Source organism: Ictidomys tridecemlineatus, chromosome 4 (genome assembly GCF_052094955.1).
Source record: "Ictidomys tridecemlineatus isolate mIctTri1 chromosome 4, mIctTri1.hap1, whole genome shotgun sequence".
Taxonomy (NCBI): domain Eukaryota; kingdom Metazoa; phylum Chordata; class Mammalia; order Rodentia; family Sciuridae; genus Ictidomys; species Ictidomys tridecemlineatus.
In genome coordinates, this window is record NC_135480.1 from 143,938,163 (window position 1) to 143,964,576 (window position 26,414).

At 40.9% G+C, this 26,414-nt stretch overlaps 1 protein-coding gene across 2 annotated transcripts in view; it reads left to right on the forward strand.

Moving 5' to 3' along the window:
• Dmrt1 (doublesex and mab-3 related transcription factor 1) overlaps positions 1-26,414 on the forward strand; it is a 103,930-nt gene that overhangs the window by 43,789 nt on the left and 33,727 nt on the right. Inside the window, exon 4 of one of the 2 annotated variants that reach the window (XM_005324085.4) lies at positions 15,546-15,690. In XM_005324085.4, coding sequence (XP_005324142.1) covers positions 15,546-15,690 — 145 coding nt within the window. Of the gene's footprint in view, positions 1-15,542; positions 15,691-26,414 lie in introns of both variants that reach the window. The other variant, XM_040285689.2, reaches the window with a different exon arrangement.

Here is a 26,414-nt window from a genome sequence, read left to right on the forward strand (position 1 = left end):
GGACGGACTTACCTGAGTCACTCAGGGACTAAGTGGAAGAACCTGGGTTTGAATCTGGGCCTGTCTGGCTCCAAAGTATGTCAGCACTATCTGGTCATCACTGGGTCTGCAACAAACTCAGGAATACATGACTGCCTCCCAGTGCCCTCTGGAAACTCAGACCTCCAGGGAACATGCAGAATGTCTCTTCAGGTGAACCTTAACTGTGGGAGGGATTCAGTACGAATATTGAGGCCCTTTCTAGTTCTTTAGGGCTTGGGATTGCTACCTCTTGTTTGTTTGTTTTTTATGTTTTTTATTTATGTATGTATTTATTTATGTGGTGCCGGGGATTGAACCCAATGCCTCATGCATGCTGGGCAAGCGCTCTACCACTGAGCCACACCCCTGGCCCCTGGAATTGCTACCTTTTATTTTCCATTGGAGATATTTTCTTCACTTGTGGAGGTCAGAAGTATGTAGAAATTTTTAGAATAGGGCTGATGGATGATTACGACCCAGAAGTTGAGGATAGAGCCCTTATACTTTTCTAAAATATGCAGTCTTGGATGTCAGTATTTAAAATATGCTGAATTCCTTAACTATTAAAAGTAACTATTTTGAAGTTACTTTTGAGATCTGCATACTAATTTTCTGTGAATATGATTATAACTAAAGCACATTTGAGTCCACTCACAAGAGTGTGTATAGCATAAAAATGATCCCCACAGTTTGGATGAAGGGACTCTACCATATGACCTGTTCCCTCAAAATTTGACATTTTATGAGTTTGAGGATCAATCTTGTAACCAAATGAAACCACAGACTTGACTTACAGTTTTTTTTAGTCACGCCCACAAAAGTCAGTTCCACTGAAAATAAACTTAAAAATACAAGAGCCAGTGTAGATGTAATCCATTAATTACAAAATAACTGTTGATAATCAGAGCAGCAGTGAGTAGAGTCGAAATGGTTGCTAAAGAGTTCTGGTCTACCCCTATTCATACAAAACTGGGGTCTAGAGCTGATGGGATCAGCAGGTCTGCTGTTTTGGAGGAATGATATTTCGTGCTTTAAGGAACCTGGGGTTTAGCACTGGAAGATCCATGCTTGCTTCTAACTTGTGATTGAGCTATGTCACTTGGAGAAAAATACTTTATCCTCCAAATCTCAGGGTTTTTATCTGTAAAGTGAGTATGGTGTCATCTGTGTAGGACTGTTGTATACATAAGGTCATGTGATAGTTGAAGGGAGATGATTAGCCCATGTGAGTTTCTGTATAAATCCAGAAGTGCTATGCTGATATTAACTGCAGTGAATCTATTTCACTTATTATTTTCAATTGGCCTTGCTTTCTAAAATCTGCTTAATTTGTCTCCATTTCTTCATATGTATTCTAGTTAGCTGCCTTGGGAGCCCCTCCTAACAAGATAGGGTATAAATAGTGCACATTTCAATTATTATTGAGACTGTGACATGTGAATATGGGCCAAGTACAAATGTATATGGAATGAGTTTTGTATCTTGGGGAAGATTTGATTCAATTATAAAATAAAACTTGAAATCATAAAAGTTATTATAAAGTTCAAATATGTTAAGAAGTATTACATAGTAAAAACCTATAAATAATACTTTTAGCTAATGTTGAAGGGATAGGAATGGGCAGCTCATTTTGTAACTAGAGTTGTCTTTATTCCAGAGAACAGGAATTGAGATGGGTGAGAGTCCCTCACCATGCTGTGTGTTTCCAGAACATTCTGGGACTAGGCTCTTTGGACAGTACCGTGTCCCTCCTGGTGGAATTTTCCTGGGGATGGGCAAGTAGGGTCACCTGTAGCAGCTGCCCTGCTTTTCTGTCTCCTTTTGAGGGTGATGCTCTTCAGCTGTGTTTGGGAGCCTTGTGCTCTCTGTTGCCTGATGCCCTTCTCCCACCCAGACTTGGCCCAGGGGTCCAAATCAGATGCCAAATCTCTTGCATTTATCTTCTTGACTTTATTGCAAAGACTCAACTTCTCTCCTCTTTGTGGGGTGGACTCTTCCTTTTGTACATTGTCCCCTAGCCTTTGCTGAGGGCTGGTGTTGCTGGGGGAGCAGTGTGACTGTTTCTCAGGCAGGAGCTACTTGGTGATTAATAACCCTGGAGTAGAGATCACTATGAGTTTTGTAATCTAGACTTCCCAAATGAGTAGGGAAGATGTGGGATTATTTGCAGGAGGAATCCATTGACTCTTTGTAGAGTTGAGACTTCCTGCAAGACTCCCTATAAAATCAAGCAAGCCACACATAAGGATTCAGCACCTACTAAGTGCAAACCCTCCTTAAAAATAAGAGAGAACAGCCTCCTGGAACAGCATTCCAGAATCCCAGAGCGCTATTGTGTGCCCGACAGGCACGCTGAGAGCTGCTTTAATCGCTTTTGGTCTGTCTCCAGCTGGTGGAGATTTGTGGCCCAATCACAGATTCCTGTCCTGTTGTGAAACAGGAATAACATTTGTGACACTGGAACAAACTCACGATGAATGGCTGGTTCCGCTGACCAGCAGCTCAATTTCGCTTCTGCATTTAATTGCCTGCAAAAGCTGTTTATGGCCTTGTGCACTCCTCCACGGCAACATTATCTCTTAAATAAACATGTTGTACCAGGTTGACAAGGGAGAGGTGCATATCAAGTGAGCAGAAATAAATATGGGAGGACTCCGAGCTGTACCTCGGATCTCCTTTCAGTCCCTGCCGCAGGCGCCCTCTTGATTGCTTTTCCAAGGCTTGTGCCACCAGATGTCTAGACTTATATTCCAACCAGTTAGGGTACAGTTTGGCTGCGATGGGATGGCAACATGGGGGATTTCCTTCCTCCTGGTGGTTGCTTTGCTTTCCTTGGTTGCCCATCTACAAGGATTGAGGGCTTACTATGCACTAGGGCTAGGATCCTCCACTGAATAAAACAGACAAATTGAGAAAATGGCAGTAGGGTGACTATAGTTAACAGTGATTCATTATATATTTCAAATTAGGTAGAGGGTAGGATTCAGATGTTCTCCTTTCAAATAAATGATAAATGTTTGATGATGTGATTGATATTCTGATTACCCTGATGTGATGATTATGCATTGGGCACATGTATTGAAATATAACATTGGACCCCTAAATATGTACAATTGTTATGTATCAGTTTAAATTTTTAAAAGTAATTTTATCTTTTGCAGTACTGGAGCTTGCATCCAGGGATGCTCTACCACTGGAGTTATAAACTTTTTAAAAAATGTTTTGTTTATTTTAGTTGTAGTTGGACACAGTACCTTTATTTTATTTTTATGTGGTGCTGAGGATGGAACCCAGGGCCTCACACGCACTAGGTGAGCGCTCTACCACTGAGCCACAACTCCAGCCCCTACCACTGAAGTTATACCTTTTGAGACAGGGTCTCACTAAATTGCCAGACTGACCTCAAACTTACCATCCTCCTGCCTCAGCCTCCTTAGTCATTTGGGTAACAGGCATGAGATTGTGCACCCAACTAAGTTAAAAGATATTTAAAGAAAGAATTGTGCAAAGTGGGTCTTGGGGAAGCCTGTGATTTTCACTTAGAAAGGGAGAAAGGAGGTTAGGATCACCTAAGTGGTCCTGTGTTTGAACTGAGATTCAGACAGGAAGGAAAACAGACCCTGGCACCTGACACTTGGGCCACAGAAAAAGATGCTCCTGGGATGACATTCTAGCACCTTCAGCCTGCTGAGGGCCAGAGGGCCAGGCCCCTGCACCTAAAGAAACCATTGCCTTTGAACTACTTACATGTTCACCAAGGTTCTCAAACCTCTAGACAACACCCTAACTGCCTTTTTTTTTAAGTATGGTACAGCATTGGGACAATCCGTTAACTAAAAGAATAATCAAAAGAAGTGACTTCAGGCTTTTTGTTGCTGCTGTTGTGTTTGTTTTTAAGGTACTGATGCTTAAACACTGAGCTATATCCCCAGCCCCCCCCCCGCTTTTTTTTTTTTTTTTTTGAGATAAGGTCTAAGTTGCACAAGCTGGTTTTGAACTTGTGATCCTCCTGCCTCAGCCTCCTGAGTGACTGGTACTCCAGAGGTGGGCCACCATACCTGGTTCTTGGCTTCCCTTTCTTAAGAACAACCTGGTTATTGGCCACTATCTGGTGGTAGACAGACATTGATACACTTCTTCCTCTGGAAAGAAAAACTGATAAAAGTTGGCAAGCAGTCATAGAAAAATTTATAAGGACATATTCAATTTTAAACATTTTTAAAGCAATTTCTTTCCTCAGGAAAGGAGATTTAGAAATAGATAATGTATCTATCTGCCTTGGGCAAGTAGAGCTAATGATCATAATTTGGTTTCTTAAAAGTGAAGTACAGATGCATAAAATTTTTGTTTATGCCTGAAGGATTTCTTTTATGCATGTTCTCTTTTGCTATAATGTGTTATGCTTTTTTATTTTTATTTTTGTATCTAAACACTTTCATGAACTCAGTAATTGCAGTATTTTATTGTTGATTATTTTGGAGTTTCTAGGTAAGTTTTCATTTCATAGAAATATTTTTAAAAATTTTTTTTTAGTTGTCAATGGACCTTTATTTTGTTTCTTTATATGTGGTGCTGAGAATCAAACCCAGTGCCTCACACATGCTAGGCAAATGCTCAATCACTGAGCCACAACCCCAGCTCCTCATAGAAACATTTTGATCCTGAGATTTTTCTTTCCTCTGAATGCTTCCTGTTTTAATGAATATTTTTAGCACATTATTCAGCGTATGTACCAAGTGTGGCGCAGGTGTCATTGTCTTGTGGCTCTTTGTCTGGAGCCAAAGCTGCAGGAGAAAGGAGGTGGGCTGAACCTGGGTGGAGGGGTGGAGGGGTGCTGGGAACATTCCTTAATTAAAGCAGTGTTCACTAGAGACACTTCTGCAGAATATTTTAGTTAAAAATGTGGATTCCAGAAGAAAGGTGAACTGGGTCCTGGACACCTGGGACACTAGGGAACAGATATCTCTGACCTAAAATAGGTGAAGGAACTAGGCCCTTGCTCATCCTAAGGAAGTGTTTTCTCAGCCTGGCCGAAGTGGTCTAGCAACATCCCAGGAAATCCATATAGAGTAACTACAGTTTTTCTGAAGCCTTTGGGAGACTTTTGAAAGTCCTAGGCTGTCCTATGGAGTCATTTCTCTTATGAGAGATGGGTTTAATCTGGACTGAGTTGGAAACCCTGTTTAAGGGTTGGTGTACACCAGCAACTATTTCACTATTGAATTGGAGGCAGAAATAAGTGTATTACCAGTCTTCTGCTAGTCTGTAACATTACCAATACCCTTGACACCATAGCATCAGGTTAGTAAATAATATGGTCATTTGGGAATTCTGTAATCTGCTTGACTATTGGATAATTAGATCATAGTGTTTGAAAGCTTTCTGATTTAATTTGGTTGAGCTGATGGCTAATATCTATTTATGGTTTCTCTCTCTCCCCCCCTTCTCTTTTTTTGGTGTTAGGTTTGAACCCAGAGCCTTGAGTATCTAATTTATTTTTGCTCTTTTCACTTACTTTTGTCTCCTGTTAAATGATGTGAATATGATATAAAATTAGTTGATTTTCAGAAAAGTTTAAGTACATGTAAAAATGGTCCAGATTTCTATGTTCTGTTAGTTGAATATATATTCACTCATTGATTGAATAAAGATCAAAGTTGAAGGAATGCATAACAGATGGATTTGCCTTTTTAAAAACCATGTTAGATATATTAGAGACAAACAAGAACGAGGTTACAAAAACTCTTCATATTATAGAGTATGTATAAAAATCTCCTTTTGGATGTCCTTCTCTGGGTCTGGCACTGTGCTAGTAGAGGAGAGAGAACCAGGACTCATATAATTCTCTGATTGCTCTTGTGATCAGAAGCTGGAGGTTTTCTGGGGAGAACTGTGAGGCCTGGTGGAAAGATGGGCTCTCTATGGGGCATGCCAAGGGGCAGGATGAGGAGGAACATTTTATCACTGCTATTGTTTAGAATTGCTAGCACATGGTAACCGAGAAAACCAGATTTACTTTTAGTGGGGTTTACTATTTCAAAATCCTTTATAGAGAGTGCACCCATTATTGCCCACACCCTTGATGGGTACAGCTTCCGAGGGGGGGTGGATATAAGGAGGTTGAGAATAGGGGAAAATGATGTTATCTATTCCTTTTATTTTTTATACCTTTTAAAAATCCCTTCTCACATTCTTTTTGCACTTCCCAGTTTTTATCAATCCATTCTTGGAGGAAGGAAAGCAGACATCCTCATTGTGTGTCTTGAATATCTGTATAAAACCAAAAAATGGGAAGGCCTGGAACTTCTCTCTCCCTCTTTGTGTGTGTGTGTGTGTGCGTGCGTGCACCCGCAATAAAATCATATTTGATAATGGCAGTATGGATCCTGAGTTTTTTTCACTTGTTTTAAAATTCGAAAATCAGTAAAATTTTAGAGAGCAAATTTTTATTTTCAATATTAGACAAAATACTTACATACTTAATATTTGAAGTATGTAATAGGAAGGGTATTTGTGTCTGAAGAGTCATTTGGTGGCAGGCTCAGAAGGGGGTCCCTGGGTGTGACCACCCATCAGAGGCAGGGAGGTGCGCAGGACAGTGGTTGGCAGCCTAGGTGCCAGGCACACTGTGTCTCATGTTCTAGTTCATCCTTAAACAGAGCCCTGTCCAGGATGAGTGACCCCTGGCATAGCTGAGGACACTAAGGGTTAGGGAGGAGAAAGCACCTGCCAGTACCGCACTGCTGCTCACAGGGAGTTGAGTCTGAGCTGGGGTGTGTTGGCTGCAAGATGACCTTGCTATCTAGGCCTCTCCAGCCTGCTTTGCAGGACAGATATGTTTGTTGGTCTTACTTGTACGAAACCTGAAAATTTCGAAGAATCACTAAACATTGGCTCTTAGGCGTGTTTCTCTGCTTGCACATACACACACACACACTCTTCTGTGTGCTTCAGGGAAAGGTGTTTTCAGTCATTCTTGTGTTGTTTACATTACCTAGAGGCAGCCTTTTTCTGTGATGATCTTGGAAGTAGAAAGGGCCTTTTCATGCCACTCACGAGTCAGGTGTGTCCCCCAGTGCTCACCAACCTGTGTTGGAATCTTTAAACTAGTTTGGGGGGAGTATGTTGGAATATGCTTGTGCTGCCAGTTGGAAGGTGGTCCCAGCAGCCCCCCTTGCCCTCCAGGCAGTCTGTCATGTTCAGTACTCATAAGATACCCGTCACACTGCTGATTTATGCTAAAAGTATCCTAATGTTTCTGACAGCTCATGTGTGACATGAATATAATCCATATTTCTTAGAGCAGCTAATCCAAGTGGCTTATTTCCCGATACTGCTGATAGGGCTATATCTCTTGGTGTCGCTGCCATGGAGATTTTGATGGTAACATATTGTTTCTGGGTCACTAGTTTTGTCTAAAACAGTAGGTTGGAACAGAGTAGCAAAGGTTAATTAAGTTTGTCCATCAAGGTGGGAACAGATATGGATGCTTCTGGTCTCAGAATCAAAGTTCCTGAATGTGTGGTTGTGGCCATCTTCTCATTTTCAGGCTATCAAAAAAATAAGTTTCTTGTTTTCTCTAAAAGTAGGAAAAAACACGAGGAGTTGTTAAAAGCCAGAGGCAGCAAGTAGATCTTTACAATAAGCAGGTGTCTTCATTTAAATTAACAAGGTGGCTTGGTTTTAGTAGAGACCCATCGGGAGCTTCTGTGCAACTTGCTTTGAATCCTGCTTTCTTTGCTTGCTGCCTCTGTGAGCAGAACTGTTACCTGATCTCTCTGAGCGACTTATTATTTGGTGATTACTAAATTATGAGGACTTAGTGAGATAGCAGGCCATTTAGCATTTCTCAATAAATGCTCATTTTCATTCTCAGAAATTCCCTACTTCTGTGTTCAACAACCAACATTTTCTCTGGGTAATTGCATCAACAATGTCATCGCTGGGGACCCTTCTGCCAGTCTTAAGAGTTGCTACACAGTGCCTTCCAAGACTCAGCAGGCTATTGAGCATGGAGCATTCTGTGTCTGGATAGTCATTAACTAGATTTTTAGAAACAGACTTTCTCATGTCCTTTTCCTCTAGATATTTTACTGAATATGTTTCCTGTTGGTTTTCATCTAAATCCCTCTTGGATTTATGCCTGGCCCTATGTGTGAATTCATTTCAGAAGTCAGGGACTGAATTTTAGATTGTGAATGAGATAAAGGTTAGTGTCTGACCCAGGGGCTAGAATGGACTGCATGAGTATGTAAAGATGACAAAGACACTAAGCTGGTCCCTGCCCGAGTCTGGTCTGCCCTCTCTCTTTTGAGAACCTCCTGCATGCTGCACAGAACCTTCCAGGTTCCAAGAAGAGGAAACACTTTTTTTTTTTTTAAATTAGACTTTTACATATTGAGATACCTTTTTTTTTTTTTAAAGGTACTTGCTTCTCTCTGCCTGATTGATAGATACATCAGTGTCTTTTAAACCTTTTAGACTGACACACAGAAATCAATTCGGTATGTATTTACATATACATACATGCACAAAACGCCAAGTTCTTTGAAATAGCTTTTATCCATCCATGCATTAGTAGACTCTCATATATTTTCTGTTTTCTTTATTCAGTTTCATTCCATATTATATCATTATTTATTTAGGTGGTGTTTCCTTATCTCCCTGGGTTATCCAGGCTAGTCTCTTGACTTCTGGGCTCAAGTGTTTCTTCCTCCCGAGTGCTGTGACTACAGGTGCAAGCCACTGAACCCAACTGAATTTCATATCATTCCTTAAAAAAAAAAATTTGCTTTTTATTTCTTTGTTTTTTTTCTAACATTTTATTAGTTGTTGTTGGACCTGTATTTATTTTTATGTGGTGCTGAGAATCAAACCCAGTGCCTGAGCCACAACCCCAGTCCCAATTTGTGCTTTTTCTAACCAACTGAATTATTTCAGGGCCCTGTAAGGAGTAGCATTTCTGCCTTTTGGAAAACAGAACCTAAGGGAAATAAACTATTCTATTAGTGCCACAGATGCAGAGGGCAAAAACAACTGAGTAATGGTTCATAATATTAATTTGGGTTTTTAAAAGCATAGCAGTACTCACATCTTAATTGCTTTTCCGATGAAGACAAACATAATGAAGCACTAATGTGTCCAGGTGGAATCCCAGTGTCCTTTGGGATGTCTTTCCCTTAAAGTGTGGATCCCTGCTGCTTACCTCTCCACCTTCTCTGGGAGTTGGCAGGTGGTTCCCTTATGTGCTCACGGACAGTTTTGGTTCTGTATTTCCTGATGATTTGTTTATTTTTCTATGGGGCATTTTGTGACTATTTTATTATTTTTAATCTGCTTTGGTATTAATCCAAGCTTGGAATTTAAGTCCTTTCCTTTTATTTCTGTTTGAAAAGCCTCATCCACACAAGTCTCCTTTTGTTTTTGCATATCTCACAGATTTTCTCACCTTGGGAAACTGGTGTTTACAACTGGCAGCACAAGCATATTCCCACATACTTCCTCCAAACTAGTTTAAAGATGTATCATTTTTTTAAAGTACCCCACCTCTTTTCAGTGGCACTAGGTATTAAACCCAGGGGCATTCTACTTCTAAGTGACATCACCATCCCTATTTTGTAGGGGGTGTTTTATTTTAAGACAGGGTCTTGCTAATTTGCTCAGGCTGACCTCAAACTTGTGATCCTCCTGCCTCAGCCTCCTGAGTACCTGGGATAACAGGCATGTGTCACCACACCTGGCTAAATTGTTTGCTCTTTCTGCCATGTCACACAGGCATCCTTATTTCTCCCCTCTTTTCCCTCCTCTTCTCCCCTCTCACCTACTCTCAGGGGAGGAAGGGCATCCATCCCCTCTTGGGATAAGCAGCTGTTGTATTATTCAGCATCTAAGTGCAGCCTGCACACTAGACATCCTCCCCTCAGGGTGCCCCCAGAACCCTGGGGCTCTTTGGGAATTCCTCACAAGAGTCTGAGTTCTCACAGGCTTGTCTCCCCATCCATCTCCATTTTTCCTCCTTTAAGAGCATTCAAAGGAATGGCCACCTAAAAGGAGGAGGGGGAAGTTAACAAAGCTGATTAGTAGAGAGAAAGCAAATCTTTGGAGGACTGGATGAACAGGAAAGGGAAGTGGGGAGCCATGGATTGTAGTAGTGGGGAATCTGCCTGTGCTACATGATTTAGCCTGTTGATGTTTCCTTTATGCCTAAAGTATGTGCATAATGGCAATCACTGTTAGCCTGCATAGTAAAAATAATTCTTTCTAGCTGGGAAGTGTGCAGTGCCAGAGGATGAATGTGCATTTCAGTAGGTGAATGGGCACCTTATAAGGTGCAGTCTGTGATCTAGGACAGCTTAGATTATGTGGTTAGGTGAACGTGGGAACAGGTGTCCCATTCAGACTGTTTGAAAAAAGACTTATATTAAAATCAAAGACATTATTTATTGAAGGCAAAATTCAGCCCTGACCTTTACTCTTGGTTTTACCAGGAGACCTGAAATTCTGCAGCCTATGAAGACTTGCCTTCTTTTGTAAAATGTTTCTGACCGGATAACCGGAGGTTCACCCCAAATGATTTAAAAGACCATGAGCCCTATGTCAGTGTCAGAGGACTCTACAATTAGAACTGTCATCCTACAGAACTCTTCTCAGGAACACCGTCCCCTACCTAAACTCCAGCAAGATTATTCTGTCTCTGTGAATCCCCTTCAACTAGAAGGAGTGTTCAGTTCAGTGTAGAACTAGTCATTCTTCCTATCTTAATAGTAGACTCAATGAATTGTATTCAGGAACTTTTGAGAAAAGAAATGAGTTCAAACATTTTTATGCTTTGTTTATATTATCGTTACTATAAAAGAGAGCAGTTATGATGTATAAAGAGAACCTATGGTTCAGATTTATTGTGATGTATTTTTCTCAGCAATTTGATAAAACAAACCATTAAACTCTTACCTTCCTTTGGGTTAAGTCTAACAGCATGTGCATTCTCTGCCAGCCTAGCTCCTGACTGTGGGTCCTGTTCGGGCTCAGAGGCTGGGGAGGGTAATAAGATTATAAAACTTGCCTCTTGCTTGCCAGCTACCACGTGCTGATAATAATAGTAACCATAATTCACCAGAGTCCTGGGTTTTTTAAGTTTTACTTGGTTTATTTGTTTAATTTAAAGGAATTAAAAATCTAAAGAAACAAGGTAGCATTGCAAAAAGGAAAGAATAACATGCCCCTTGAGCAGAACTGAACAGTCCTAATTAGTTTATAGCTTCTGTCCCTCAGTAGTGCTTTGCTCTTTTCTTTTCACTGGTGGTGAGGGGCTGAGCCAAGGTTATCAGGTTAGTTTAAAGCTGGGTTTCTCAACTTTGGCACTACCAAGATGTTGGGCTGGATACTTTGTCGTGTGGGAGACTATCCTGCACATTGTGGGAAGATGTCACCTGGCCTTTGCCACGGGATACCAGGAGCACTCCCCTCCCCCGAGTTGTGACAATCCAAATTATGTTGTTGATGTTGTTGTGCAGTACAAATATGAAATCCAACCATTATGTACAACTGTAGTGCACCAATAGGAAACATGGGGCAGGGGAGCAACAAAGTGTCTCCATACTTTGTCAGAAGTTCCCCAGGGACCAGGTCCCCCCCCCACCCCATGGAGAATTACGGGTTTAAGGTAAAACAGGTTTCAAAGTCTTCATTATTTACCCATTTTGTCTAAACCAAAAGTAGCAGAATTGTGATTTTTTTTTCAGTTAGAAGGGAGCAGATAGCAATTTAAAGTTTTAAATAGTATTATACTGTACCTTTTCCTGAGCTTTCTGGGTGAATTGCAGTTCAGATATAACTTTATGTTTCAGAGATATACATGCACTTAGAAACAAACAAGACCATGCTTCTTTATGTGTGGGTAGTCATGTGGGTGTTGTTTGTAGATTATTCTTTGTGTTGGATGGAGCTGAATGATTGATAACCTCAGTAAGTTCACATTTTATTGACATCAAATGGAGTCTGACCCTTTGTATCTTTTCTTCTTTTGCTGAAAGTTTTCTGTAGCTCAGTGATCTTTTGGATTTGATGGGGAAATTGAATGAATACGAAGAACTCAATTCCTAGTTTCAAATAATTCTTGTAATTTGATGCTTTCTAAAAATATAGAAAGGGAATTATGGGGATATTAGCATATGTATACGTTTGAAATTGTTTTTATTTTCCAGCAAGTTTTATTTTTTAAAAAAGAACTCTATCATTTATCTTTCTTCTCAGATAATATACATAGTGGGATTGGCACTGTCACAATTGACCTTTTGCATTTTTAAAGTAACACAAGGAATATTGTGATTTCATACTTCTCAGATGTTTAGAGATATGTTGATAATTTTAGAGTATTGCTTTTCAATCTTCATGACATTTTAGAATTAATTACTTGGGAAGCTTTGGAAAGACCCAGGGTCCAGGCCACACCCAGACCAATTAAATCAGATTTTCTAGGGTTAGAATCCAGACTCTCAGTACAGGGTGAAGGAGAGCCCTTTTTGTAGTGAGACTCAAGGTTAAGAACTAGTGCACATATTTCTGAAGTTTTAATGGAACACAGCCAATTGATTTGCCAGTTGCCTAGAGGGGACTTGCAAAGCCTAAAATATTTACTATTTGATCATTTACAGCAAAAAGTTTGCTGACCCCTGATTTGGGTTAACAGTGAAGATTTTTCAAACATTTTAAATAGATTAGTAGAAACTTTCACAGTAAAAGGAAAATATAGAGCATTTTGCAGGGCCTTGCAGGCTTGAGACCTTTCCTTGTATAGAGGGAAAACTGAAAAGCAGCTGGCCTACCCTGGCACATACCTGTAATCCTCGTGACTCTAGAGGCTGAGGCAGGAGAGACACAAATTTGAGGTCAGCCTGGGCAATTCAGCAAGACTCTGTCTCAAAATCAAAAGGGATGGCCTTGTAGCTCAGTGATAGAGTGCCTCTGAGTTTCATCCCCAGTACCTAAAATGACCCCCCCCACACACACACATAAAAAACCTGAAAATTATTTTCCTTGAAGGACTGACATGCACTCAGATGAGACTAGCTCCCTATCCAGAGTGGGGATGCCATGTTATTCATACCAGGGTGTTCTGTACTCTTTTGTTAGTCCCTTGTTGCTAACTTGGTGCTCATTGCTCAGACTGCATAACTGACCTGATGGAATTCTGGAGACAGAAATGGCTCTTTAAGATGTGCTTGAGTTTCTTATTACCATTGCAACCTTCAGGAAGATGCAAGAGGCCTGAAAAAATTGTTGATGCTTTGGGGACTTTTACAGGTAAAAGAAAAATAATAAAAGCAAAAAACATGCCACTTGCCATAATTTTCATCCTATCCCACTTCCATTGGAAACTTGGTGGTTATAAGTAGTTTGCTAAAGAATTTTTAGAACATTGGTTCTGGGCTCCTAAGTAAGAGAGAAAGTATGGTTTTTCAAGCTCTTAGTCATCAGAGTGAATCCGCTTCTCTGGGATTGCTTGTGAGGCATTCAGGCCCTACCCAGACCTAGCACACTGACTCTGCACTTAACAGATCCCCATGCCGGTTCAGGGAGTGCTGGGGAGCACTGATCTAATTGGGAACCTAGTTTGTTTGTGTAGTAAACTGCTACCATTGAGTGTCCTCCCTCTTGAATGATTTCATAGCTCCCTGATGGGCCCTCCTGACCTGGGCACTCTCGTTAGGGTGGCAGGCAGTTCTTGGCCTTGGGCTATTTTCCAAGTACAGCTTGCTTTGACCTCCTATTTGGTGAAGATTTATATGACAGAAGAAAATGGAAATGGAATGATTGGCCTAGAAAAGATGCCACTGTATATATTTTGAAAAGCAAAAAGAATAAGAGTAGTTTGCTCATTGAAACTTCACTTGAAAGGAAATAACCACCTGTAATGAAGTCATTTCTGCTTCTCCAAGGGGTGAGAATCCACCCCTCAGAGCATGCATTTAAACTGGGAAGATCAAACATGAATCCTTCAATCATCTCAAAGTATCATACAGAAATCAGGAACTTGCCACCAAATAATTCCATAGTATTCAAAATGCACTCAGACCACGGTGACTTGAGAAATTATCAGAATTTAGATATTCATAGAAAATCTCCAGGAAGCCCCGAAACTAATTTTACCTGCCAGGTATATTGTTAGCCTACAGTGGATTTAAAAACACAATTTTTGAAATTAGTTCTTAATTTTGATCATGATTAGTTTATCTTAGATATTTCCTTAGAAAGACTGTTATTTAAAATGGCTGTCATCTACAGGCTAGGAGTGTACACCAGTGGTAGAGTGCTTGCTTAGGATACACAAGGTCCTGGGGTTGATCCCCAGCATCTAAATAAATAAGTAAATGCAATACCATCCAAATTTAATTTTTAAAGGCAATATAAATCATCCAGCTCTGCTCTTGTCATGAAGATATGATCATGAGGTGAATGCCTAGTAGCTGTACCAGCTTCCATGCAGGAAACAATTCTAGATGTTGGCATAAGTGCCCCCTCTGCAATCATCAGAAGCACTGGAAAAACTGAAGTTGGGGCCCTGTCTATCATCAGAAGGATTTTTCCAGTCATCAGAAGGACTGGAAAAACTGAAGTTAGGTCACATCTCCTGAGATTTGAAGGAAGAGATCAGGAAGCAATGGAGAACTGCTCTTTACATAAAAGGTACCCAGAGTCCCAAAGACAAGATCTGGTTTCCAGAAAAATGTGTGACTGCCAGGCCTGTGTGTCAGCTGCCAGCGCTCCTGGATGGGTCCCATCCCCACTCTTTTGTGGTCACTAGCAAAATCCAGATCCCTTCTGAATGCAGATCCCTTACCTTTCTACTTTGCTACAGGGAACGGCATAGAAGGAGATGGGCATGGACGCTGACTGACAGGACCCAGCATGGCATCCCACTGGGGATAGCTTACCCCTGTGCTTGGTTTCCATGTTATTGTTTACAGTCTTCAAAAGGCGTCCTTATATGAATAGTATAAGGTAACCAAGGCCAGGTGCCATTTTTACCCAGAAGGAAACATGAAGAAGGTCAAAGCAGCTCAGTAGCCTCCCAGTAGGCGTGTTGGCTCCTGAGCATGGCTCTCCCCTCTCTACCACCCTGTTCTTTTTAGTACTTGTTAACTGAGCATCATATAACCCACATGGAATTTTCGGGGTGCTTTTGAGGGGACCCAAAGATAGGAAAGTCACCTTGAGGGTACACAGTTCTAGTTTTTAAAAAAATATTTATTTATTCATTTATCCTAATTAGGTATATATGACAGCAGAATGCATTTTGATTCATTGTACACAACTGCAGCACAACTTTTAATTTCTCTGTCTGTCTAAGATGTAGTGTCGCACCATATGTGTAGTCATAGGCACACTAGGGTAATGATGTCCGTCTCGGTCCACGATCTTTCCTGCCCCCATACCCACGCTCCTCCCCTCTTTTTTTTTTTTTTTTTAAATAATTGTAAAATGCAACTTTGGTCTTATTGTGTTCTTTCTTTTTTCTTAAGCAGATGAAAAACTCGGAGAATCGCCATGCAGTGAGTTCCCAGTACAGGATGCATTCTTACTATGGGCCTCCCTCCTACCTGGGCCAGAGTGTGTCCCAAATCTTCACTTTTGAGGATGGCCCTTCCTACTCGGAAGCCAAATCGAGTGGTAGGTGTCTGCTCTCAGGCTGGCTTTGGGGGTGGAGAGAGGATGTGCAGCCAACATGGGGGCTCCTAACCTCTTTGATGGCTGATATCTGTTAGGAACTGTTGGAAAGTTCCTTGTGTGTGAAGCTGAGATAACTATCCTTTAAAGTATTTAGCAATGGGTTGATTTTTGCTTTGTTTGATTTTTTAATATGCTAATTTTTTCTGAGTACAACAGTAAGATGTGAAACTTCTATTCAAAAGCTAAAAATGTATTTTCTACAGGCTCAGCGTGCAACAGGGTCACTCTTGTTGGTGGTGGCAGTGCTGGGGATCAAACCCGGGGCCTTGTCCCTTCTAGGCAAGTGCTCTACCACTGAGGGTACACAGGGATACTTTAAATGTGGTTCAAGTCTCAGGATTTTTTCCTGAAGTGAATTTCTGAAAACTGAATACTTGTTTCCCAAAGATTTTCATTTTAAAATGTGAAGGTGTATTCATCTTTTTTGGGGGAAAATAAAATAACATAATAAAACATTTTTTAATACAGTCAATCTCAGAGTTTATGCAGTAGCAATGCAAATAACTCTGATATAATGGCTTTAAAATAAAAAATGACTGTTTAATGAACCAAGGCAGTTTGAAGTACACAATTCCTCAACTTCACTTTTAACCTTCTCCCCAACATTTATGCTGTGATGATAGGCAGGTCTTTTATGGCTGCTGTTTCCAGATGCTGTTTTTAAGTCCTTTATATTTATGCATCATCTTTTGATTTAGAAAATTGAGAAGCAAACACAGTCGAGGCAGTAAGTGGAAATCAGAGCCTTAGTGAGTGATTGGAAGAGACACTGATTTGTCAACGTTTACTCTATAATAAATAAAAGGAGAAGTTTGGTTTCCAAATAACTTGACTGTGGAGATCATATTTGTTTGCAGAGCAGACGTTTTGAGAATCAGAAACATGCCTTGATTTTAAAAATCAGAACAAAAAAATCTTAAAAAGCTGGGCAAGTTATGCTTTATTTGCTATATTAAAATAAAATATTGGCTTCCATGCCCATCTGCCTACCTTATGTATAAATATTGAAAGTTATGTCAAACTAAAGATGTTAAATAATAAATAAAATATTTTTTAAATGGTGGCTTCTATTAATATAGAATTTGTAAGAGAGGGGAGCTAATTTGAACTGTAGAGACTGAAGTATACATTGCGGATTGCAGTTTCATTTTTATTAATAATCATTCTTTGGGGAGTGGGCAAGCATACCTCTACTTCATAAACATTCATTTTGTGTGCTCTATGCTCTGTGGTCCTTCTTGCATGCTGCCTTGGATTCTGTATAAAATCTGGATCATAAGCTACTTGAAGACAGAGGACTCATCTCTTTGCCTTTTTACTTGCTATGATGACTTGTTTGCTGCTTATTGGTTGAGCAAATGAATGAGTGGCTGACACATTTTTGAGTGAGCTTTCTCTGTAAGGAACCCAGACATAAAAAGTTCAGAAGCCTACTGCATTGCTTGTCTGATGGAGCCAGTGAGCAATTTGGGTTTGAAGCAGTTAAAGAAACATTTGTTCAGATAGAAAATTAAAACTGAAACCCACTTGTAGGAAGAAATTGCTTGAGCTTCTTACTCCAGGAATAATGGAGTATATTTAGAAGCACTGGAGACAAAGGTGTAAATTCAGAGCAGGGCAGTAAGACAAAAATATAAGAGGCAATTTATTAGAGCAGAGAAGAAGGAACTTGGAGAAGAGCAGTGGGCATGGGAATTTATGGCAGAAAAAGAAGCGACCAGGAGGAAAGAGGTTACAGTCCAGGAAAGTGAGGCCAGTATAGCAGTGCTTAGAGGGGAAAACTACTGGAATTTCTTGCGGCTTTTCCAGGGACATATAGAATTGAACCCATGGGTGTGAGAAGGCCCCAGGTTTGATTGCTTGGGACCCTCTGACTCCATTGCAGTTCATCCGGAGCTCGAGCTGTGGAAATGAGTGGGTTAGCCAGGAAGAGCTACAGTGAAATCTCAGTAAATATTTACTTTGGAATTACTATGGATAAAGAGAATATGAATTAATAGGAAATCAAGTCCCAGCTAATTTTTGAAAGAAATATGGCTTTATAACTTCTAAAGATGTGCTGTCTTCAGGTGCAGTACATGGCATTTGAACAGAGCAGATGGGAATGGAAAGGGAAAATTGTGTTTGGGGACAAGAATGCCCAGTAGACCATCTTTAGGGACATGGGATCCTATTTCATCTTCAGCATTGACAGAGCGGAGAGAACTTTGGGGGCAAGTTAGGCCCTTTGTTAGGTGGGGCTGAGGTGGGGAGGGATGGAGTGGGTTGCAGTGGGTGGGATGAGGGACATCATTATACTTACTCATGAGAAATTCAGGAAGGCTGGCTAATTTACCAGTGCCTTTTAGCAGTCCTACCAATGTTAATTTAAGTTCCTTTGGTTTGCTTTAACAAATAAGTTATAATTTCAAAGAAGTAAATCAATTATTTTAAGAGGAACTTCTAAATGATTTGAAGAACATTTTTTAAAATAGATAATGCTTTCTTTAAAATCCTATTTGAGTATAAATGTGTCTCTTAAATCCATGTTTCTTCAGTTTTTTTTTAAAGGTAAACGTAAGCTTAGCTTCTCTTCAGCATCTGAATAAATGAATCTGACTACAGTGTTTTCCTCTGATTTTGCTGAAATTGGTAACATGAAAATAGAACTTTAAGGGGGAAAGATTCACAGGAGAAGTTTTCCTTTTCCCTCTTCACATTTTTTTTTTAAATAAACAAAGTTTACACCATTCCCTCTCTTTTCCATATCCTGGAAAGTGTCAATGGTTGGATCAGAGAGATGTGGGCTGGGTCCTGTAGAAGCCACTGAAACTAAGTGAGATGAGAAGCAATTATAGGATTTTTAGCAGATGTTGTCATGTCCTGCTTGTGGTTTTTAGAGATGGCCCTGACTACTGTTTAAGAGTGGACCATAGGGATGCAAAGGTAGAAACAGGGAGACCAGTTAGAAGGCTGTTGCAGTCACTCTAGCAAAAGATGATCTTGGCTTAGCATGGGAGCAAGGTGATGATGACAAGTGGTTGAATTCTGGATATGTTTAGAAGACAGAACTGACAAAATTTGCACATGGGATTGGGATACAACAGAAGGAAAGGAAGTGGAGGACGACTTCATGTTTTTGACCTGATCAAGTAGAAGATTGAAGTCTCCAAGGTAAAAGACCATGGGGAAAAAGTGGTTGGTGGGAATTAGAAGATTTTTTTTTTTCTGCAGTGTTGTAAATTGAACCCAGGGCCTTACACATGCTAAACAAACACTCTGCTACTCAGCTATGTTCCCAGATCCTAGGAGATTAATTTGCACATATTAGATTTGGAGTATTCATGAGGCACCCAGGTAGATTGTTAGGTGGGAGCTGGATATTGAGAGGAATATCCTGCTAGAAATGAAAATTTTGAGAATTTGACGATGCATTGATGTTAGTGTGATCCATCATCTAGAGAAACAGATGTAAATGGAAAGTAAAGAACCAAGGCTGAATCTGGAGCCCTCCTGCGTTTAGTGTTCTGATGGATGGGGAGCACCAGCAATAGAGAGGGCATTGAGGAGCACCCAATGAGGAAGCAAGAAATTGCAAGGGAGTGGTGTCTGCAAGCCAGGTGAAGACAGTGTTTCAATGAGCAGAGCCAAACAGACTGACAGGTCAAGGGAGACGAGCACTGGAATTGACTATTGGCTGTTGCCAGGTGGAAATGATGGATGACCTCACTAAGTGGTTGCTCTTGTGGGGAGGTGGGGACCAAAACCTGATTGTATATTAGTAGTGCATGGGACAGAAGAACGGGGCAGTGAGTATAGACAGCTCTTCAGGGAGTTTCCCCATAAGGGAAGTGGTGAGATGGGCAGTCACTAGAGGGGAGAGGAGATTGATAGGCGTGTGTGTGTATGTGTGTGTGTGTGTGTTGATAAGAGTGATGCAGTTGAGGGGGAAACTTGCTGATACAGCTGATGTGTGGGGACACAATTGCTCTAGCAGTGTCCCTGAGTAGGTAAGACAGGATGGGACACAGGGCAGTGGTGGGTCTTGCTGGTGCTTTGTTAATGGTCCAAGAGAAGAGATGAGTAAAGGAATTGAAAATAAATGGAAATTTCATAGCAGTTTGATGAAGCAAGTTTATATCCAGTGAGCCTAATAAAAAACTGTGGCTTGTATTTTTTTGCCTTTCATTTTTTTTATTGAGGTAAAATACACCTAACACAGAATCATCATTAAACATTTTAAAGTACACAGTTCAGTGCCATTTGGTATATTCACAGTGTTGGGCAACTATCACTTCTGTCCAGTTACAAGTCTCTCATCTACCCTAGGAGGAGGCCTTGTACCCATGAGGCAGTTATTCTCCTTTCCTGAAGCCCCTGGGAACCACTAATCTGCTTTCTGGACAATCACTCTACCACTGAGCCACATCCCAGCCTCCTCTAAAATGCTTCCTATCTAGATTTAGCTATTCTGGATTTCATGTAAATGGAATTATCTAGTATGTGGCTTTTTTTTCTTTTATTTGTTCTTTTAAGATATGCATGACAGTAGAATGTATTCTGGCATATTATACATACATGGAGTATAACTTATTCTAATTAGACTCTAACTCGTATGGTTGTACATGATGCAGAGTTACCCTGGTCATGTATTCAAATACAAGAATAGGAAAGTTATGCCTGATTCATTCTGCTATCCTTCCTATTCCCTTCCTCTTTTCCTTTTTTTTCATTCCCCTTTATCTAATCCAGTGGACTTCTATTTTTCCCCTCCCCATCCTCCCTTATGGATTAGGAACTACATACCAGAGAAGTGGTATGTGGCCTTTGTGTCTGACTTCTTTCTCTAAGCCTAATGTTTTCATGGTCCATCTAAATAGATCAATACTACATTCCTTTTTATGGCTAATATTCTATGATATGGATAGATCTCATTTGTTTATTAGTTAATGGACATTTGAGTTCATTCCATCGTTTGGCTGTTATAAATAGCACAAGTATGCAGTACACATCTTTGTTGGACTATCTGTATTCTGTTCTTCTAGACATACACCAAGGAGTGTATGTCAGTCAGCTTTTTATCACTATAACAAAATACCTGAGATGATTAACCTGTAGAGAAAAGGTTTATTCTTGCTCATGGTTTTGGAAGTTTTAGTCCCTGAGAAGTGGCACCATTGCTTTAGGTCTTTGATGGAGATGCCAGATGCCAGATGCCAGATGGCAGGGATGGGAGTGTATGGTGTAGCAAAACCACTCACTTAATTAGCCAGGAAGCAAAAAGAAAGGAAAAGGCCAAGATCCCACATTCTCCTTCAAGGGCACTCCAAAGGACCAGACTAAAGTTAAATGGAATTGCTGGATCACATACAAGTTCTTTGTTTAATTTTATAGAGGAACACCAACTCTTTTCCACTGGACTTTACCATATTACATGCCAACCTTAATGTATGAGGGTTTCCATTCCTCATATCCCTGCCAACACCTGTCTTCCATTTTTTTTTCAATTAATGGCTCTAGTACTTCATTTATATCAACTTATTTTAAAAGTATCACACTAGGGAGATTAGAAACTGAAAAAAATTAATACAAAACAAACCATAGGTCCTTCCCTACAGAAGGATGTAAGTGGAGGACTGACTCATGTGATAGTGTGACCAGTTCCTAGTAACAGACACTGTTCAGGGGGCAGTAGGAGGAACATTCTGGAAATGTTGCCTCTTCATCTAGTGACATTGCAGCACCTCTTTTTAATAGGTATGCACGTGTCTACAAGTGGGTAACAGTTCCTATCTGTAAATAGGCACCTTTTTTGGCTCTTAAGTGTAAGTCCTGAGGAACTTGGCTGGATGACATTAACACCTGCAACGTAGTTTAGGCTTAACATGGTGAAAGTGAACATCTTAGATCTTGCCTATTTTGGAATCTCATTTTAAATAGGAACAATGGTGCCTCCTGTTTCTTTTGGGCTTCTCCTGCCTCAGACCCAGAGATAGGCTCCCACACACTCACCCTTCCTTCGCGTTGAACCTGTGTTCTTTCCAGGAGAAAGAGTCAGACGCTTGAGGCGGTGCTTGAATCTGGAGGTTTTCACATGTTACTTAACATGCAGAGGGTGTCAGATGAGGTACAGGGCATCTGCCTCTGCCCAAAGGTCAGAAATCCAGGTCAGTGGAAGGGCCTCTCAGATCGAAGACCTTGTGTTCCTTCAGTGACATCAGAGCACAATGCAGAGAGTCCTCTGTGCTTCCAAATGGGGCTTTTTGAATTCATTCAGCATTAGTGGTTTTGAAGGGCAGTGTAGATGTGTCTGATTCAGTTAATGTGCTCTTCCCCCATAGTAAGTACATGTAATATGGCTAAGTTGTCACCCCAGCAAATGGACTTGCCTAAAGTTGCACTTTGGAGCTAGGCTTTTGGGAAAAGGTCACCTGGCAGAACTTCCCAGTTACAGTGAGAATCGAGGCCATGCTGCTAGTTGGAAGCACCCTTAGATCTCCTTGCTCGCCATCCAAGAGGCCAGAGCCACCTTTTATGTGAGAGAGATGACATTCTGAATTGAGTGGTAACACAGTAAGAGATGGCAGGTGTGATCAGGCCTTTTGCTCCTTCTGGCAGCATTGGGTTGGTGCTTTCGGCAGTTCTTCCCATAAGGGAGAAGAATGTTCTGGAACATTTAGAATCAGACTCAGACAGGAAGGACAGGAGCTAAGGAATCTGAGGTGGCTTCTGTGTGTGTTGTACCCTGAGTTGTATGGCAAGCCTGGAGGAGAAACACTGACCCTTGTCTCCCTGCTTTAAGGAAAGCTGAGTGCGTTTTATGCAACATTTAGAAAATGTTGAGTTTAATTCAAACTTGGCAGTTTAGGAAATGACTTATCATTTGCTAAATTTCAAAGAAAAGAGCACTGGGCTGGTAAACCTATTTTCCTTATGTGACCTTTAGCTTTAGCTTTGCACAGTTAAGTGGAGCATTCATTGGCAAGGACCCGTGTAGGCCAGCACAATGGAGGAAATGGGGGGGGGGGTCTGGCTCAGATACCCAACTCTTAGCCTGACAGAGAGATGCTCAGTTAATGTATCAGAGCTCCAGTTCCCCTTTCAGAAAGTTGAAAAAATAATAACATTATCTATTTTATATATGGGTCACCTAAAGAATTGGGTAAAAGCATGGCAACAGTTCTGTTCTCATGTGAAGAGTGTCACTTTCATACTTTTCTACTTGGCAGGTGCCTGGCAGTGGGCTCTACAAATGAAAGTGACTGTAGTCATTAAAGAGGATTTAGTTTTAGCTTATCTGGAGCCCTGATGTACTGTGTGTGTGTGTGTGGGGGGGGATGATTCTAGAACTTACTTAGACATCATGCTGAATGAGGAAAATGGAGTGTACTAATTTTAAGCGTATTATCAACATTTAGAAATGTCACCTTTGAGGATTTGTTTTTATTATATCATACATTTGCTAAATATGGAATGCAAAGAAAAACCATCAGAGAGGAGGGATATATGAGGGCACCAGCAGGTCCAGGAGAAGCTTGATGACTTGCTGTTTGGGGAACACAAATAGAGTTGTCTTTTTCAAACCTTTTTCTTTTTCCATGAAAAGAGCACCCTATAAGGCAAACAGCAAGATTAAAACCTGATGGGCCCCTGACACGTCCTGTGTGTAAAATTCCATTGACCAGACCACCACAGGCTGTCATGTAGAGACAGACCCCCACCCCCATGGGGAGATCAGGCTCACTCACATAAGGGAAGCCTTGCGGCATGGTAGCAAGAATTACCAGGGTGTGTTCTCACACACACAAGGTTGGCTCGGAATTATCCAGGAGCCTAGCCTTGTGCTGTATTTTTAGAGAGCTCCTAGGGTGGTTCCTGGCTTCTTGGAAGAATAAGAAACCAACTGTTGGATGTGTTTTGCTCATTCCTTGCTGATCTGAAAATTATGCATCTCCATGGGGTGTAACTGCTAGACCTCAAACACCCTGGATTTGTATCATATAGAATCCTCCTTTTAGAAAATTCAAATTTTAAGGACTTAGTTCTTTACATGTGACTGGTTTTAGATTAAGAATGCAGCCCTGCAAGAAGGTCTGGAGGGTTTAATCAATGTGCACACTCGACAGAGATGCAGGCAGAGTGCTGGGACTCCCTCCAGACCTTGTTGGTAGTGTTTCAGAGGAAAAACCAGCTCATGATATGAACTCAGGACTCCCAGTCACTTTTGCTGGGTGTTCTTTGTTTTCTCTCTGTTCCCTTCCTTTACTCTTCCTTCCCTTACAAACACTTGGGTAGTTCTTCAATAACTATAAGTCGATGCCCTGGGTACTTTATGGATATGACTTACCTAATCCTTACATTATTATCCCCATTTTACAGATGAGGATACTAAGCCATAGAGACGATGGCTGGAAGGTCGGAAAGAGAGGGTGGTCCTTTCCATGTAGAGGAACTGAGGCCTGGTGGTGATGTCATTTGTTAAGCCTCACTGGCCTAAGGTCTGCGGTTTTGGTGTTTGAACTATTTTCATGGAAATTTGGCCATGACTGGAGGTCAATAGTGCACTTGGAAATGTCCTGTCTGCTGGGACTAAAAACATGCTGCAGTAGCACTTTTTTCTCTGTAGTGGGAAAATGCCAAAGCCTGGTCCCTTTGCAGAGGCCTCATACAGGGAGATGTGGGGGCATCTTTCTCTAGTGTGCTGGTGTCAGCAAAAAGCTCCAAAGCAGTCAAAACCCACCGACGCATCAGGTGTGGCATTTCTCTTTACATCTTTATCATGAGAGCACAGTGAAATCGTCCTTAGTTTTGTGGTTATATTTGGACTTTGTTTTTATTTAAAAGGAACAAGTCAGGTGCAAATGTTCATATTTGACAAGGGCGGGTGTAAGATTAAATAACTAGTTATAAGCTTTGAAATTATATGCACAAATGGGGACACCACCAGGTACTTTTGAAATAATTACTGTTTTTTTTTTGTGGTCATAAGCTAATCATAGTCACAAACACTCCTTGTTAATTTATTTTTAAATTAGTGAGAATAAAGGACCTTCCCATTTCCCCCTCATAGTTTTGGAGAAAGACATTAACTTACTGTCCCCCTAGTCCATCAGTGGCTTATCAGGACTTTGCTTTTCACATCTTTCACTTGTTCTTTGAAAGCTCCCAGTTTGGTGCACAGAGCCAAGCACACATCCTAAGTCTATCTGCATCCTTACTCATTCGGTGACCATTGTACTCAAAAATCCTGGCAAGGTAATGTCCACACAGGTGTCCTCCTAGGGTATGACTTGGTCACTTGGTTAGAGCCTCTAGCATTGTCACCCATAGATTTCTTCCTTTGAATCTGACTTCAGTCCTCTGTGCTTTTTCTCGGGCACAGTGTGGAGTAACTCAGGAGTTTATTTTCTCTGCTTGGCTCTTCAGAGGCCCGGCCAGGCCAAGTACAACTTGAATAACCTTCAGGAAAGCTGTGCTGTCCTTCTGTCGGCCGCTGTCTTTGAAAATTGCCTCCAGAGTTAGTGAGCAGGAACAGTTAAGATTTACAAACAATGATGAAGCTTGTCATGCATCTTTCACCATTCATCATCCAGGTGCCGTGCCTGGGCGGTGAAGTGTTCTTCATAAAAACCAGCTCAGTGTGAAATACACCTCGCTGCAATGTTTACTGCTCTGAAGCTCGTCAGCGGCCCTTTATAGTAAATCCAGATTGCGATGTGACATTACAGTATATCATTGCCCGGCGCGGTGGGGTTTACACTAGGAATGAGTGCAGTGCACACCAGATGAGGTGTCCAAATTGAGTTATGTCAGAATTTGGCTGTTATATGGGGATAGCTTTTGTTTTCTGAACACTGAAAGTTAGCTTTATATGTATTTATATTTATATATAGGCATATACTTCTCATTGAGCACATATACACAGGGTATACAATATATGCTGAGGTCAGGTTCCAAATGGGCTTCTGGAATAAAGAGTGGTGACCAGATTTTATGTACCTTCCAAACTGTTGTTCTTCAAAATCAACGTAAGTGGAATCTTTAGAGGAGAACTAGAGTAGATGGTTATTTCTTCATAGAAGGGTTTGATCTTGCTGTGTGTAAATGTGTAAAGTGATCATGTTCACTATCCTTTTTTACAAACAAGGAACCCTTTCCCCTGGGATTGTTGTTGCACACCAGAACGATCCCTTTGATAGGAGGGCAAAGAGAAAAACCCCACAGGACGGATTCCATCTGCTGCTGAGTACCTTGCCCGTCCTCTTGAGCACAGGTACTGGGGGAGGTCTCTGAAGTCAGTTGCTTATTTACAGTTTTTTAGTGGGTATCAGAATCCAAGTACCGCCTCTGTTATCTTGAAAGATGCTGCTTCAAAGAAGAGATTTATGGTGTTTTAGTCTAAATCTGCAAAATAAAAGAGCACACTGAATTTATTGCATGATCAGGTTTATTTACATTCATCCTAAAAGCGCCCATATTAAAAATGAGCTCCATAAAAAAATAATATTCAGAGATAACAGCAGACTCTGCAGTCCCATGATCATCTGCTTAACACACATATTTTAAAACTCTCTGTTAACTGTAGCAGGGTTGTCAGGAGAAACGTTTTGTGGTCTTATCACACCTGGCTCTTCATTGAATCCAGGGTCTTTCCTCCATTTACACCTGCATCAAATCTAGGTTAG